Source organism: Periplaneta americana, chromosome 1, assembly GCF_040183065.1.
Source record: "Periplaneta americana isolate PAMFEO1 chromosome 1, P.americana_PAMFEO1_priV1, whole genome shotgun sequence".
In the NCBI taxonomy this organism is placed as follows: Eukaryota; Metazoa; Arthropoda; class Insecta; order Blattodea; family Blattidae; genus Periplaneta; species Periplaneta americana.
The window spans coordinates 82,994,766-83,012,825 of record NC_091117.1 but is presented as its reverse complement, the minus strand read 5'-3'; the positions used below and the strand labels follow the sequence as shown (position 1 = coordinate 83,012,825).

At 34.7% G+C, this 18,060-nt stretch overlaps 1 protein-coding gene across 4 annotated transcripts in view; it reads right to left on the bottom strand.

Annotated features, from left to right (window-relative positions):
* Positions 1 to 18,060, bottom strand: part of LOC138697413 (probable inactive 1-aminocyclopropane-1-carboxylate synthase-like protein 2) — a 44,061-nt gene that overhangs the window by 6,805 nt on the left and 19,196 nt on the right. For all 4 annotated transcript variants that reach the window (XM_069822776.1, XM_069822777.1, XM_069822778.1 and 1 more), the window contains exons 5-9: positions 13,009 to 13,187; positions 8,898 to 9,033; positions 5,981 to 6,122; positions 3,314 to 3,490; positions 1,137 to 1,256 (exon numbers count right to left, since the gene is read on the bottom strand). In XM_069822776.1, coding sequence (XP_069678877.1) covers positions 1,137 to 1,256; positions 3,314 to 3,490; positions 5,981 to 6,122; positions 8,898 to 9,033; positions 13,009 to 13,187 — 754 coding nt within the window. The remainder of the gene's footprint in view (positions 1 to 1,136; positions 1,257 to 3,313; positions 3,491 to 5,980; positions 6,123 to 8,897; positions 9,034 to 13,008; positions 13,188 to 18,060) is intronic.

Genomic DNA, 18,060 nt, shown 5'->3' with positions numbered 1-18,060 from the left:
TGTGGCACCTCAAGATAGCATACGATTTTTATAAAATTTTCAGGTTATATTAAGTATAAAATGCAACAACTTTTGCACACCCAAGCGTTTTAGATTTCTAAATAAAATGAATAATCATACATTTTCACTTCACCCTAATTTAGCTATAGCTAACCTTCACTTCTTAGGTGTCAAACCATTATAACATATAGAAACAGACCAAAGTTGGGCAACATCTACTTTTTCCTTCACATTCTTGCTAACGATTACAGTGTAAAAGGATGGTTTGAGGGGTGGCCGTTATGTTTTGTCACGAAGTATACATGCGTGTGCATTTTCTAAACCTGGAAACATTAAAAACAAGTAATCTTCTAAACCTGCAAAAATAATATTTCTGTTGATATGAGTGTCATAAATAATCATCATCATCATCATCATCATCATCATTATTATTATTATTATTATTATTACTACTACTACTACTACTACTACTGCTATTGTGTTGTAATGAATAATTGAATTGGTAAATGAATAATTAAAACAGTGCTCAATAACATTTTAAAATTATTGTTAAATCATGTACACTGACGAATAACTAAATTCTATAGTCTCGGCATTCTTATTTCCGGCAGCCAATCACGTTGCAGATCGGCTACATTTAAATGTGTGCATCTCCTCATTTGGTGCTGATGACATTATGCACCTCCTAAGGCTCGATAAATACTTAATATAATCGCCAGTCATTTTGGCTCTTTCGTTGGCATTTGCAGAAAGCACACGAGGACGTTATTTGCCGCTCAATTATTTGATCAATTACAGTGCGTTTGATTTATTATCATAGGAACTACGACATGATAATGTTTAACGGTGTGGCAAATAGATTCCTCGTCTGGTAGCTCGGCAACAAAAGAACAAAAATGGTGAATGATACTACCTATCTAGACTTTATAGAGCCTTCACTTCCTAAGGCGTAAGCAAAGAGGAGGAGTCACACCACAAATAACAGTGACGCGACTATAGTAAAAGAATCGATCAGTGAAGGCAAGGGCCTGCAGAGCATGTTATTTTTCTACTTTCTCATTATAAAAGCTTAAAGAGAGGCTATTATAATGTTACAAAACTTCAATTTTGAGATTCTGCAAATACATAAAACATACCTTCATCTAAAACATTGGATGGAGCAGTGAACACTACACGGAACCATCCGGGATCAACACATTTCATCTCAGAGCCAGGGGTGAGATATACTTTATGCTCCATGAATTTCTTGAATAACACTGCAATGAGTCGGAAACACATTTAAAATACTGTACTTTTGAAAGAAACAGTTTCTGCATTAGTCATAAGTAGAGTGCAGATTTATGTGCACTGAAAGTTAAGAATGACACTGAGTGTAGATGGATATGGTGTACACTAGGAAGGTTTTAAGCCTGGTTAACAAGACTCCACAAAATCTAACAACAGAAAACCGAATCACAAGGACTGGAGAATGCATCTTGTAAATCATGTGGTGATTTGTAAGTGGAGATTAAGAGAATTATGACCGTTAATGGTACCATAGGGAAATAATGAGTAACAAGAATGGCATATAAAAAGGGTAAGGACATGGCTTATATGTTTATAAACTATACAGAGTATAGCGATGCGATAGTTTATTTATCTATTATTTGGCTTTCTGTCCTAACTAGTATTCAGAAATTGGCATTATTTTTATTATAAAGCTATTAAAAAAGTCCTATACTTAAATGAAAAACAACAGCATATTCTCGTAATCAATGTTCGCAACCCTCCTGTTTGGAACTTCGTTATGGAAAATTAATAAAAAAAAAATTATATCATCAGCAAATATACTCTCGACTATGTTGTACATTTAATAGCTGTTACATATTTATTTTCATCATATCAAACATTAAAATATATCCGAACAATAAAAGTATCATTGGCACATTTGGGTGGCAACACTGGTCGCAACTGCTGCAAAAGTTTCAACAAAACCGATATCAAAAATGTTACGGCTGCAACCCTGTTCACATGTCACTACTTTTCGGATTGCACCATTGTTCACACATCGCAGTACGAGAGTTGCGCAGTATTTTGTACTGCAGCACTGCAAAAGTAGTGACGTGTGACCATACCTTAGAGTTGCCAGATGTACGATTTTTAAGGAACAGTACAGTTTTTTCTTTTTTGTTCCGTGCAAAGTATGAAGTAGGTACTGTACGGCAAATGTTCCAGGTTTTTGCTGTTTCAGTTAATAATGAAAATTATTTAAATATCAGAATTAAAAATCAGAAAAAATAAATGATCTTCACATTTTCCACAAAAAGTGACAGGTTGAGGTTTTCTAAGTTTAATCTGCTTCATAGCCGTAATGGTTGGAGGTCCTATTTCCTATGGAGCATGAAGTGTCATCTATTCACCTTACTGAAAGTGAGTTGGCAATATTGCTTATCAAATGTACATTATTGTGCACGGTTCTTCACTGCATGTTTGCATATCATTATGATCCTCCACCAAAAAGTGAACTGACATGAATTTCACCCTGTGTTGGATCTCAGCTTTCTTAACTGGTAGAATTCTATGCTGTGAGTTAGTAAGTGGGACTTGAATATTTTTACAGGCAATGATGTCTGATAAATAAGACAAGGATAAACAAATTGAAAATATTGAAACAACGTCAAAGAAGGAAAGAACATTGCAACAATGTCCAGTGATCTGGGAAAAAGAATTTCCTGAGCTACGTCCAGTTCAAGGGAATGTTTTCAAGGCAAAATGCATGCTTTATATATACTATAGGCAAAGATAGATTTTCAGCATCACATGGAGGCATTACTGATGCCAATAACTTGCAACATGACCATAGAAATGGTACACCACTCACTTGATTATTCACTAAGCAAGACTTTACTGAAGCAAATTAGACACTGGTAAGAAATATCACTATAATGTGTGTACAAGTAAGCCATAAGTAAAATGTGTGCATATGTATGTCTAATTAGCAAATAATATTTTGAAAGTTTATGTAACATAAGTTTTCCTTAAGCAATAAACTTTATTGTAGTTCTATCTAAAGGAAATATATTTTTCCATTGGGCTTTAATCACCTACTCTATCCTTTAGTCCATAGCAGCTATATATATGCGATGACTGTCCAAGTTCGACAAGTAGCCTGGGCAGCATTCGTGAATCCGATGCTGACAGGTACACCATCCTGCTTCAGCCCCTGATAGAGTCAGATCTCCTTCACAGTAGGTATAAGTTTGTTCCTTGTTTTTCAAAATGAGAATCTGGCAACCCTACTTACAACTCAACTTTTGATACATCTGTCACTTACCAAGTTCTTCTTCATGATTCACTACTGGTAGAAAACTTCTGAAATCAGCCCAGAGAAAGAATCCAGCATGAGCAGGCCGCACCTTAACCTTAAGAGCAGTGAGTGCGTCACGAACTCTGTGAGCAGCATCTTGGAGACGTTGTCTATGTGTTGGCAAAAAAATTATATCCAACCATACTGTAACAATGTATAAACTTCCTTTACCAAATTATAACTACATGTACAAATTAAATTATTACTACTCATATTTCCTGGCACTAAAAACTCTTGTAGTCTTTGTCAAATCCATATTTCTCCTTAACTTTAGTTTTACTCATTTTACCTATCAGTTTCTTTTATCATTTCTTTCTTTGCCACAAACAATCAACACACAAATCTGATTTAAATTATGGAATATATATGACAACATTCATCGTCAAACAGCTAAATTTACAGGGTATCTACTGAAAGGGTTAAATAAAAATTAGTTACCTTCCGCTGGTTACCATAAATACTTATCTTTCCTTTCAATCAATTATACGCTTCACCTAATGTTAGCAAAATGGTTAAAGTAGTACCAAAGTAATACAATTTAAAAGAAAAAACAACACAGTGATTGCACAGCAAGACAAGTCTTGTTGAGGCATGTAGGGAAACAGTGTTACCATACAGAACAGTGGCGAGGTGGGTTAAGTGATAGTTTCCAAAACCTACGGATTTAATGCCATGTGCGTGAAATTCTGTTGACGTATGTTATTGCATTGTTTTAAATTGAAGATCTGAAGTCTGACTAGTGTAATATGTAGCTAGTCGGCAATGTCGCAATGGAGGGGGAAAGGGACTGGCCACCCTACCCCATTATCTTCTGGCCTAGTTGCCTCTCAAGTATATGCCTTGTTGGTATCACTTGTGAGGTTTAGACCTGCCTTTGGACAGTTGACTAAACAACAATACAGTATGCGGCAAAACAAACGACACTGAAATTATTGCTCATCTGGTCTCCACATTTCCCTAGTAACGAAGTATTTATTTATTGTATATAATAGTATGGCATTTTGTGAATTCAGTGTTGTGTTAATTTCTGCAATTATGGTTCTCACAACAGAGGAGAAGGTGTTTATCGTTGAGCATTATTTCTGGTCATACAGAATAGGGCATCAGAGTATGTTTGTAATTTCAGTACTCTGAAAATTAAGATAAGTCATTATAACATCCAAGGTGACATAAGACTGATCCCATATGACAGAACTTCCCGACAACAGCTAACATTGTTGTGTTACTTGGTGCTGCATTGTTAAATCACTCCCGAATGTGGCACAAGCTCGACCCATACTGACCTGACGTCCTACTCCATATGACTGGAAATAATGCTTGACAATAAACACCTTCTCCTCTATTCTGAAAACCATAATTGCAGAAATTAACACAACAGTGAATTCACAATATGTCAAAATATTATATACAATAAATAAATACTTCGTTGCTAGGGAAACATGGACAGCAAATAACAATAACTTCAGTGAAGTATTCTGTATATTACTGTCAAAAATTGGAATGAGTACATTATGGGCCCCTTCTGACAAGGCCACTTAGCAGCACCAAATAGCGCTGCTTAATACATTAAATTTTTGTATAGAATTTTTCAGTCTTCCAGTGAACATGGACATAGGAGATATACTTTTGCAAATAGACGTAAAAATAGAAGAAAAGTCTGGGTCCATCGATTGGTTTTGAAATGACAGAATCAAGGAAATATATATATATTTTTTTTCACATATTTAAGAAATCATTTCAAGAGCTTCTAGCAAGAATTACCAATGAAATTAAAAAAAAAAAAAAGCATCGTGACACAATAGGCTGTATACTGTCGTGACGGTGTAAGGAATTGGTGGCCCAACAGTCGTCCATTAGCAGAGCCACAGACTTGCCACTAAAAGTGGCCTCACTGTGGTCCCATCTGAAAACTACAACTTAATTCTATGTATCATGACAGGAAGAGCCACTTTAGTGGTTGCCACCAGCAGCAAAGCCAACCACTCAGAGCCTCCATTTTAATCCATTATTCACAAACGGCAGAGTTTCTATAAATATCCTCATCTGAAGGGGGTCTATGTGATGATGTCTCTTACGTGAGTAAATACGGTGCAATAAAGATTCAATGTGCAAAATTCAGAAGCTATAAGCCATGTACAGTTTTGGGACAAAAAAAAAAAAAAAAAAAAAAAAAGCTGCCTAATTTTACTAAGTTCCAGATAGGCCTATAACACATTGCACATGTTCTTTAAACAAGATCGTCTAAATGTATGCTACTTGTGGATAGTTTTGTGAAGCTTATTACCTACATTCAGGAGGACTGCTACCAAGACTCAGTCCACATTTTATTTCCATATCTGTACAATAAAAAAATATATAAAAACTTACGCCATTTTCCCCAGAACTTTTATCTTTTGTTTGTCTTCACAATGCTTCATTCCGTCACACTGAGTACCTGATTGTCAATCTTGCTCTAAAAATTATAAGTATGTACAGTGCAATGTGTTTTTCCTCATTTCTGAAGAATTTCGTACTTGCTGGTTACAACCTTGTTCTGGGTGGCTATTTGAAGAGTGAGAGAGTGGCGAAACAAATAACTCTATATGACTCCTTCATCCTTATTCTACATAAATGACGCAACATGCAGTTATGTACCTGAATCATTCAGCAATCTGGCTGCAGCTTGTTGAACAATTGCTGGCACTGCAGTATACATGGATGTATTTCTCACAACATTCAACAATTCTCTATTCCAAGTAATTATGGCACCTATTCGCATTCCAGCCAAGGTCAGATCCTGGAAATAAAAAGCATTCATTATAAGTGCTTAGTATTACGTGAGAGAATTAATCATCCAATTGAATTCCCGCTTTATACTCTACATGTGTAAATAGAATGATACTTATTTTTGCATGCATATTTCGAAAAAGATAATGAGTCGTATTAATAAAAGGAGAAAAATGAAAAGTCTCCAATTTCTTATTAATAAAACTGAGCAAATTTCTTTAGTAATTCTCTAATCCGGAGTCCGCTTCAGTCATGTGGAGAAAATTCGCAATCTTTCGAGAATATTCTTCATAAATGTTATCTCAGTTATAGACTCAAAATCAAACACAGTAGTTAAGTACTGATTGCTTGATATGACAAAATTTATTAATATTCCTTGACATGTGAGGGTACCAATACATAAGGAACATAGGAAGTCTTCGCTAGAGAATTCTAAGTACAGTAAAATCCCTCATATCCTGCACCCAAATAACCAGCAATACCAGAATAACGGCACTTTTGGCTGGCTAGGCATAAAAAAAAATGTTATTCATGCGAAAGGAAGAGTAGGATGAAGATGTGAGTGGTTTTCGTGAATTGTACATGCTGCATATTGTGTTTACTCTTTAAATTGTTCACGTGTGAAAACATAGACAGAAAACCCCATTATGTCCCTGGAATAATCAGGTAACACCAGTAAGCTCTCACTTGGGTCTTGAAAACAATGCGCAGAGACAATACCTTTAAACTTACCACTTGAAGTCGCCTGTTTCGAAGGGATGTTGGATGAGTCTAAATAGGAAAGTGTGAAATTCTCTGTTATGGTGTAGCACGTAAAAGTTTCATTCAAGTAATAGTATATATAAAAAAGCAGATATTAGAGATATGTTAAAGAGATTCAAATCATCGAGCGCTACTTCATCATCTTCATAGTTGCGAAATTGGCTACACTGCTCACATCACATGGCCGCGATTTAAAATTGGCATAAAGTTACGAAAATGTTTAGTATTTTTATGCTATTATATATTACTGTATTACAATAATTGTGAACTGATGAATGTACATTACCATGTTCAGTACTAAAAATAAACACTGTACATATTTCAAAACTTTACTTTTAAATATCTATATGAAAATTTGAGGTACACCATTACATGTAAAGAAGTGCGGTGACCAAATATATCAAATATATCAAATATATGAAAATTACTAAATTTCAACATGGAAAAAAGTGTTTGTGCAGTACAGTATGTTTTTACCTAACCTATAAACATATTTTCCAACTATCTGGCACTGGCTTTGTCTTACAGTTGCCAGATACGAGGAATTCTATTGTACCTTTATACAGAGTGGACGTGAAATAGTCCTGCAGATTGAAAGGAACAATGGGTACACTTAAATTAATAGAAAACCTGTATTACGTTTTGTGATTAAATGCATGGTTAATTAGAAAATTGAGTTGAAAGTTCCAGCAGTCTGGCAATCTTGCCGGTAACAGTCTCCTTTCGTATCCTAATACAGATGTAAGAGGTCAACGAAATCAGCATACGTGAATTGTCTCACACCTCCTTGTCTAGCTACAACATAGCAATGTGGTTGCATCATTCAATGGCTTGAAATTAGTGATTTTCTAATTAAATTTACACGAAAACCACCCAAATTATTGAAATACGATAGAAGGATAGATGATTCTTTATTAGATTTTCTATCGATATGGACAAAAATCCCAATCCAACTCGCATTAGTTACCAAATAAGAGGGTGTTAAATATTTTGGAACAAAACTTTTTTTTTCTGAGAAGACTATGAACTGTCCACCAATACGGTTTTACAGTTTTTGTTACATACAACAAGAGATATTTGCTCTAAAAATCTGCAGAGTTATTTCATTCAGACTCTGTACATTTGAAAAATAAAATTTGCCATGGCTGGCAGATAATTTCCTGGGTGAATGGAACGAATCTAGAAGAGGAACTCTAAGCAAAGAACAAATTCTTCTTCTTCTTCTTCTTCTTCTTCTTCTTCTTCTTCTTCTTCTTCTTCTTCTTCTTCTTATTATTATTCTTCTTCTTCTTCTTATTATTATTATTCTTATTCTTATTCTTCTTATTCTTCTTCTTCTTCTTATTCTTCTTCCTCTTCCTCCTCCTCCTATTCCTATTCCTATTCTTCTTCTTCTTATTCTTCTTCTTCCTCTTCCTCTTCTTCTTCTTTTTTCAAAGTGGGGTAGTAGTTTGGACACAGGTGCAGTCAAATCTTTTTTTTTTTCAGTTGTTTTCATGTTGATGTCAATTTGTGTAATGGTAGCCTGTACATAATTATGATGATGATGATGATGATGATGATGATGATGATGAGGAGGAGGAGGAGGATGATGACGATAATGATGAAGATGATGATGATGATGATATAAATAGAATTCAGGCAGAAAAAAATGTATAGAAAGAAGAGTTATGATGGAGTATGATGAAGAGGTCTCACAATTTCATAACCACAATACCAGATAAAGCTAGTTATCAATGCGCACTTTGTCCACGAAAAGAGATCAGTATTAATCTGATAGCTAGATAAGCAGACCAGTGTCTTTCTGGGAAATTGTGAAAATAAATAAAAAATCTTTCTCTGGTTGGTTGTTGCATTTTAATTTTTAACCACTCAATCTGCTATATAAGTAAGGTAAAATGCCACCTACATAATTAGTAGTATTGTGAAGATGAACATGATGGTGATACACAGATACAAAAATAGGTAAACTTAGGAAACAGCAATAGTACTAATAATCATACTTTTAAAAGTTAAATCTCACCTTACTAAAGGACCAGATGACATGGGTCTTTTGCTGATTTGGCAAAGGACGTAAGCTTAGTATACTATGAAATATTTTTTGTGGTTCATAAACTGACATTGCATAGGCTTCATCTGAAATAAAGTGAAGTCCATACCTGAAAAAATTAAAACATACATTTAATGCAATTTATTTCATGAGAGAATGTGAGTCACATTAAAAAAAAAATAAGAGATACTGATAATTATCCTAAAGAAAGGAAATTATTTTTGAACTTAAAACTATAAAAGTAACAGTGTGATTTAAGGACATTTAATGTTTATAGTATTTCGATAAATTTATGTAATCTCAATACTGCACATATACTAGACTTAAAATATAGGACTTCCAATCTTGAGCTCTCCTACACATACTGGCCTATTCTTCACCTGTTACAAGAGAATCCAATTTCACTAAGAAATGTGCAAACAGAGCCCATTCTTCAAACTTACAATTAAACTACAGGATTAAAAATGTACAATGTTCAATCTTATTTTAAACTCCATTTTGATTTTCCAAACTCTGACTACTTCATCATTATACAAACTAAAAAGACTATAAATAAAAGATGTATTATTAAATTTTGTTTCCTTCATTTTTTTAATTATTTCTTTAAGAACAAAAACACTATCAATGCAGCCTCTTTCTCTACTAAACCCTGTTTGCTCTTCTCTAAGCGTCAGAATTCTTATATAATCGCACTTTCAGTAATTTTATTGATATATGTACGGATCTACGTTGAAATGCACACTGTGCTGCTACAGGATTGTTTCTGATCTCTGATAAGGATTTTTGAATGATTTCATGTGCGTCAGGAGTCACACGACAACTGAACTGTGGTCAGAGGTGACAGACCAGTAGTTAGTGATTTCATAGTCAGAGTGCACTGTCTCTCACAGCACCAATGCTCAAGAAAATCGAGCCTTTTTGGGAGGGGTACATTAAATATCTTTGCAATGCCAAGTATAGTTAAATGAAAATCATAGGAGTGTGCAAAAAAAACGTGGTTTTGTTATTTTCAAGAAAGGCATCTTCTGTGTACTTAATACGACTGGCAAATCTCGAATGAGATTAATTCCAGAGGGAAAAAAGCAAGAAAATCCACCCCTCGTCACAAGCCACACTTCCCCAGAAGATGATACAAATTAATCCCATCCGAGCTTTATCAGTCTTATTAAGTACACAGAAGATGTCTTTCTTGGAAATGACGAAACCACGTTTTTTGCAGGCTTCTATTAGGCCTATTTTCACGTAACTATACTTGGCATTGGAAAGGTTCTTAATGTACCCTTCCCAAAAAGGCTCGATTTTCTTGGGCATTGTGCTGTGAGACACAGTGCACTCTATGAAATCACTAACTACTGGTCTGTCACCTCTGACCACAGTTCAGTTGTTGTGTGACTCCTGATACACATGATGTCATTCCAAAATCGTTATCAGAGATTGGAAACAACCCTGTAGACAATTGAGAGATTTTCTTGAACTTGTTTCTAACACTGTTACAAAGTCGTCCAATTTTTCGTCTGTTAAAAGAGAACTTCTGATTAATTTGTTGTCCAACAACGAACCACTAGTGCAAGACTTCTTATAAAATCTTTATATTAAGGACTTTTCGGGGCATTTACACTGGGAAAATTTTCTTACAAATTTAAATCTACAATCACAATATGATTTATATTCAACAAAAGTGTTCACCAATAACACCTCTGTTTCACTTTGAACTTCCTGTTTTAAAGTCTACCTCAATCTCCGATGCACTGTATTCAGATAAAAATAACTGATTGGCCAAGTACCAGGTACCATACAGTAAGTACACTTCAGTCCAATAGTTTGAGCACTGACATAATCTTGAATGGACTTAATCTTACGAAGTTTTCAGAAGAGTGGTAGAAGTGCTCATATTGGAAGACCTATTGTAGTATAAATTGTGAATCAATATAACCTCAAACTAAAGATTTTGACTGCTGCATCTATATCACATTTCCGTAAATTCTTATAACAAGTTTTGAAATTCTAGTCTGTTTGACAAAGATTTTGTTTGAAATTGTAAGTTTTGGTTATTTGTTCAATTTCCATGTTTCTGTTCTTAAACAATATTCTTCACAGATATTATGTAGGCTCATAATGAATGTAGATGCTCAAAAAGTAAGAATTGCAAACATGTACGCAGAATGGGAAACATGCATTACCGGTACATATGTACCTTTTTTTTTTTAATAGATTCTATAGGCTTTAAATTAGAGTCAGATGACGTGTTAAGACCTCTCTTTATTTACTACTGATACAAATAGTAAAGAATTTAACTTCTTTATCTAACAAGCAAACATTCTGATGGGGGCAGATAAAATAGTTAAATTTTTTTCTTCCACCATATCAATAATGTCAAAACTAGTGCTTGTATAAATTTTGGCCACTCCACCGCAATTACGAAGTCGTCCAGAAAGTGATTTTCCCTTGGGTCGTTTACAGAAAAAGAAAAGCATAATTTCATGGAAAGATTTATTGAAACAGATACAGTAATTGTTGCGCTATTTTTCAACATGTTCCCCACTGGAATTGAGACATTTGCCATACCATGGAATCAATTTTTGTGCCCTTGTATAGTAAAAGTCTGCCACTTGGGACTCGAACCAATATGACAAATGTCTCATATCTGGTGGCGAATATGTTGAAAAATACCGCAGCAATTGCTGTATCCGTTTCAATAAATCTTTTCATGAAATTGTGCTTTCTTTTCTGTAAACGACCCAAGGGAAAATCACTTTCTGGACAGCCTCATAATTGTGGTCGAATGGCCAAAATTTGTGTAAGCATTTGGTTTGACATTATCAACATGGTGGAAGAAAAAAATTAACCTTTTTATCTGCCCCCATCAGAATGTTTGCTTGTAAGAGGAACTTGAAACATGTGATGTTACCACAAGTTTCGGTTCTGTTCTAATTGACTGTATCATGAATCAATAATGCATTTATGACAGCTTGCTTACTAGAAGAAAACGATTGCCTCATATTAGCCAAAATTTGTGGCACCAGACCCACAAGGTAAGTAATGCTATGTGCTCTTCTTTAATCAATAATGCTGTTTATTGTTATATGGTATAACCCTAGATCACATATACCCAGATAGGTTGGCCCTATACACTTTGAGGTTAACAACTTTTGTCAGGTTTACTACGCTGCCATCTAGTTGTTACATAAGGAGTCATGTCATAATTCCCATTTGAATTGCATTAGTGACTGTACTGCCATCTCGTGTTCGTTTACGGCGGACAGGTGGTGATCCAAGCGGTTGTTCTCTCCAAAGTGCAAACGATTTTAACATAGTGATGAGTTATCTGTTACATATATGATCTAGGGTATAATAATAATAATAATAATAATAATAATAATAATAATAATAATAATAATAAAATAGAGGTTTCTTGAGTTTTAGACTACATATTATGAGATAACGTCACATTTTCTACTAAAAGAATCCACTTTCTGTTAAAAAATAAAGAAATATTCATGCATGTTCCCCATTACATTACAACCATCCATTTTTGAAGTCTCATACAACAGAACTGCAGAAATAAGATAGGAACTGATACAGTTTCGAGCAAAAAATTTCACTTTCAACATCAAGAATAATGAACAAAGTGTTTTGACAGAAGCTGTATTATAATCTCTCATATTGATGGTGTTGAATAGCAACCTCGCATGTTGAAAAAAAAATTAACAAAACGAGATTTCACTTTATTCCTATCAAAAAAGTCTTTCTGAACCTTCTGCAAATACATTTTATGTCAAGGCATGGACACAAACGTTAGAAGAGGATATTTAAATACCCTCATATGTTGGATATTTTGTTTGTTATCAAGGTATTAATATATATTTTTTTCCCTGTAAAACTGAATATTTTGATACACAAGGTTGCTGTTCAACACCATCGATATATTTGCTTCATAGAAACAAACTTTTTTGACAATATTTAATGTGCTTAAGAGTAAGATACAAAAAAAATTAAATTACTCAGGTATTATACACAATATTATAAAAATATAATTAATACCAGAAGTAAAGATCCACTTAGTCCGGTGAAATTTGATGCTGACCTTTGACATACTTCCATGAGCTGCAGAACCAATTCAGGACTGTAAACTTCCCCAAGAGGATTACTAGGATTCACAAGAAAGAAGGCTTTCACTTTTCTTCCAGCTGCTTTCTGTTCCATTATTGTAGTTTCTAAGATTTCGGCATTCAATTCAAATGTTGGTGCTTCTCCACTAGACATCTAATAATGAACACTAATTTGTAACAAAACTTTGTAGTTTGATAGCATTTGAAAGTATAGAGGCTATATGTATATTTATTTTCAAAATAACTATTAAAAAAGAAAAGAGATATAATGTGTTCAACAATATATCTACAGTAAATAGTTACTTTTGATGCACAATTTTAGGTAGTAATCGATTTGTGGAACATCATCGATTTGATTCTATATAATGGTTAGAGATGGTAGATTTTTTGCAATCACAATAAATGCGAAATGTGCCCAAATGCTGTCAAAGTAATTTTATGTTTAAAAGCATGTTAAGTAAATTAATGTTGTTTTTAATCCGCAATAAAATGCGAAATTACATTTTAATAGAAATTTTTATTTTGTAAAAAAAAAAAAATAAAAAAAGGTCCTGTCACATACAGGTTTTTTACATTTTTTCAAATAGTTTAGTCACCACAACCACATGTTACTTTTTACAGTCTGAATAGCAAAGGAATGTAATCCTGTTTGTTCTTTTTTTTTTATTGGTTATTTTACGATGCTTTATCAACTGCTATGGTTATCCAACATCTGAATGAGATGAAGATGATAATGCCAGCAAAATGAGTCCAGACTCCAGTGGCCAAAAGCTATCCAGTTGAGGAAAAACCCCAGAAAAAACCTCAACCAGATAACTTGCCCTAACCAGGATTCGAACCTGGGCCCACCCATTTCATGGTCAAGCAAGCTGTTACTCCACAGCGGTGGACACCCTCTTTGTTGTTATGTGTACAGTTATCTCAAGTTTTCAACTAATCTATCTGGTACTGGTGGTAGAATATTAGCTACCTGTGCAATCTCTTCACATCCAGTGTTCACTCACAAAGTAGTCATATGTAGTAGTGGGTGATTGTGATTGAGTAATAGGATGGATCAGCATAAAATCACACCATATATTTTTTGGCATATCTCCTAACAGGCCTACTCTGAATTTCACTGTACTTTCGTGTGTTCATTTGCTTATTTACTATTTTTAAGAATTTTAACTGGAAAATCTATAAAATGCGCCTGTTAACACATTGATGACAGAATTTCTACTATAAAACTTTCCATAAAAAAAGTTCCATCCAAAAATGCTACAAAATGCTAAATTCTAGCATTAAAAGTGCTATAAAATGCTAAATCTGATTTCTAAAATGCTAAATTTTTAATTAAGTTGAAGGATGGATGGAACAGAAAAATTCTCTCCGGCACTGGGACTCGAACCTGGGTTTCCAGTTCTACTTGCTAACGCTTTATCCCCTAAGCCACACTAAATTCCAGTTCCGATGCCGGATTGAATCCCCTCAGTTTAAGTTCTACCTCTCTGTTTCCCTTTGGTGGCCTACCCTCATGAACTGTGTCACAGAATGTGATAGTGGCACAATCTCCAATGCACTATGTACAGAGGTGCTCCAATTGCAAGTGACTAAGTGGCCGGGGTCCGACGGGATGAGTGCAGTCTTGAATCGCTAACTGATTACTTATGCATATCATATTATTATTGAACTGAGGGGATTCAATCCAGCATCAGAACTGGAATCCAGTATGGCTTAGTGGCTGAAGTGTCAGCACATAGAGCTGAACACCAAGGTTTGAGTCTCAGAGTCGGAGAGAATTTTTCTGTTCTATCCATTCTTCATCATATGGAAATATCATATGTACTTCGGTACATCAAAATAATTTATAATTTAATTGAGTTGCTGAAATCTACCATCTCAAATTAAGGTGTATAATTACCATTCTCGAAGTCGATCTTGCATATTACTCTTGGTTTTATGGAAAAAAAAAAGACAATAGCTGTACACAATTTCAAGTTAGAGTGGTACTACGAGTTGAAAATGGTCATTTTTATATTGTGAAATATATTTCCTTTCCATGTATGTTCATCTCCACATAACACTAGCGGTAGTATCTTCACTACAGCATATTCACATTTCTTGACTTAAGTATGCTGAGACTTTTGTGGTGTTCAGTTTTTCCGAAGTTCTTGGGTATTTGCACTGTGCACAAAAGATCAAGCACCACTTTTTGCTTGTTGATAAAAGATTGATAGGAACAATAACAATGTTAGTAGTTTTTTTTATAAAAGAAGATTTATGTTTGGTAGAAAATTTGAAGAAGGGTGAGCAGAAGAGAAAACAAATTGATAGTGAAATAGAGGTTGTTAATAATATAGCGAGAATCTAAACTAATAACATAAAAATTAATGGGCTTAGATAAGGAATAAAAAACATTATTCCTGGTATAAATCTACAATGTGATGCAAATTGAATGGGATAGTTATAAAATATTATTCTTATACAAACACACAGATAACTAAAAATATTCAAATATAAAACACTTCAACAATGCATGTTATAGTTGTCATTCTGGTGACTGTGGCTCTGTAATTTACAATGGCAACTCTACAGCAAAAAACTCATTGTTTATGGTTTCATGAGATGAAATTCGTGACTGCAGTTAGGACTTCAGCGACATTTCTGAATGACATTTGGGATCAGTTATCTCGCAACATTATGTCAGTGAAGTAGTCCAGTTCACAGGTCATTGTCGTATATAAGACACAGAGAGCAGCTATCTTCGTCTCTATCGATCTCGCTGTGTCACTGACTCATTGAGTCTCTGACAACAATGCATCTCAACCAGCATTTAATTGGCTTATCCCGTGTTCAGAGTTGTTTTGCATTCATTATAGTAACAGGGAATATTTTTATGGTACCAGAAAATGGAAGCTAATTTTAGTGAACTGAGTATTTATTATAAATTAGTTACATAAACTCAAAATTTTCTCGGGCTTCCAGCCAGGTCATAAGTTGGTGATCCACCATAACTACTGAAGGAAAGCTTCAGTAGTTATTATACTTACTTACTTACTTACTTACAAATGGCTTTTAAGGAACCCGAAGGTTCATTGCCGCCCTCACATAAGCCCGCCAGCGGTCCCTATCCTGTGCAAGATTAATCCAGTCTCTATCATCATACCCCACCTCCCTCAAATCCATTTTAATATTATCCTCCCATCTACGTCTCGGCCTCCCTAAAGGTCTTTTTCCCTCCGGTCTCCCAACTAACACTCTATATGCATTTCTGGATTCGCCCATACGTGCTACATGCCCTGCCCATCTCAAACGTCTCGATTTTATGTTCCTAATTATGTCAGGTGAAGAATACAATGCGTGCAGTTCTGTGTTGTGTAACTTTCTCCATTCTCCTGTAACTTCATCCCGCTTAGCCCCAAATATTTTCCTTAGCACCTTATTCTCAAACACCCTGAACCTATGTTCCTCTCTCAGAGTGAAAGTCCAAGTTTCACAACCATACAGAAGAACCGGTAATATAACTGTTTTATAAATTCTAACTTTCAGATTTTTGGACAGCAGACTGGATGATAAGAGCTTCTCAACCGAATAATAACACGCATTTCCCATATTTATTCTGCGTTTAATTTCCTCCCAAGTGTCATTTATATTTGTTACTGTTGCTCCAAGATATTTGAATTTTTCCACCTCTTCGAAGGATAAATCTCCAATTTTTATATTTCCATTTCGTACAATATTCTGGTCACGAGACATAATCATATACTTTGTCTTTTCGGGATTTACTTCCAAACCGATCGCTCTACTTGCTTCAAGTAAAATTTCCGTGTTTTCCCTAATCGTTTGTGTATTTTCTCCTAACATATTCACGTCATCCGCATAGACAAGAAGCTGATGTAACCCGTTCAATTCCAAACCCTGCCTGTTATCCTGAACTTTCCTAATGGCATATTCTAGAGCGAAGTTAAAAGTAAAGGTGATAGTGCATCTCCCTGCTTTAGCCCGCAGTGAATTGGAAAAGAATCAGATAGAAACTGACCTATACGGACTCTGCTATATGTTTCACTGAGACACATTTTAATTAATCGAACTAGTTTCTTGGGAATACCAAATTCAATAAGAATATCATATAATACTTCCCTCTTAACCGAGTCATAAGCCTTTTTGAAATCTATGAATAACTGATGTACTGTACCCTTATACTCCCATTTTTTCTCCATTATCTGTCGAATACAAAAAATCTGATCAATAGTCGATCTATTACGCCGAAAACCGCACTGATGATCCCCAATAATTTCATCTACATACGGAGTTAATCTTCTCAAAAGAATATTGGACAAAATTTTGTACGACATCAACAAAAGTGATATTCCTCGAAAGTTACCACAGTTGGTTTTGTCCCCCTTTTTAAAAATAGGTACAATTATGGACTCCTTCCATTGTTCTGGTACAATTTCCTTTTCCCAAATAGCAAGTACAAGTTTATAAATTTCGCTATATAATGCACTCCCACCCTCTTGTATTAATTCTGCTGGAATTTGATCGATACCTGGAGACTTGTACTTTTTCAGATTTTCTATCGCAATTTCGACTTCTGAAAGCGTGGGTTCGGGTATAAATGGCTCAGAAGTTTGTATTTCAATTTCGTCCCAATCATTTCTATTTGGCCTATGTACATTTAGTAGTTGCGCAAAATAGTTTTTCCATCTGTTTAGGATTGATGGAGAGTCTGCAAGCAAGTCACCATTCTCATCCTTGATCACGTTTACCCTTGGCTGATATCCGTTCTTAAATTCCTTTATACCCTTATATGAATCTCGAATGTTTTTATTCTTACTATTTGTTTCTACCTCATTCAGTTTTTCCTTCAAGTAACCTCTCTTTTTATTCCTAAGTGTACGACTTGCTTCCTGTCTTTCATTGAAATAATTATCTCTCTTCTCCTCAACTGGATCCTGTAAGAATTTCAATTTTGCCTGTTTCCTTCTTTCTACTACCATGCAACAATCTTCATCAAACCACGGTTTCTTTTTCTTAGTTTCATAATA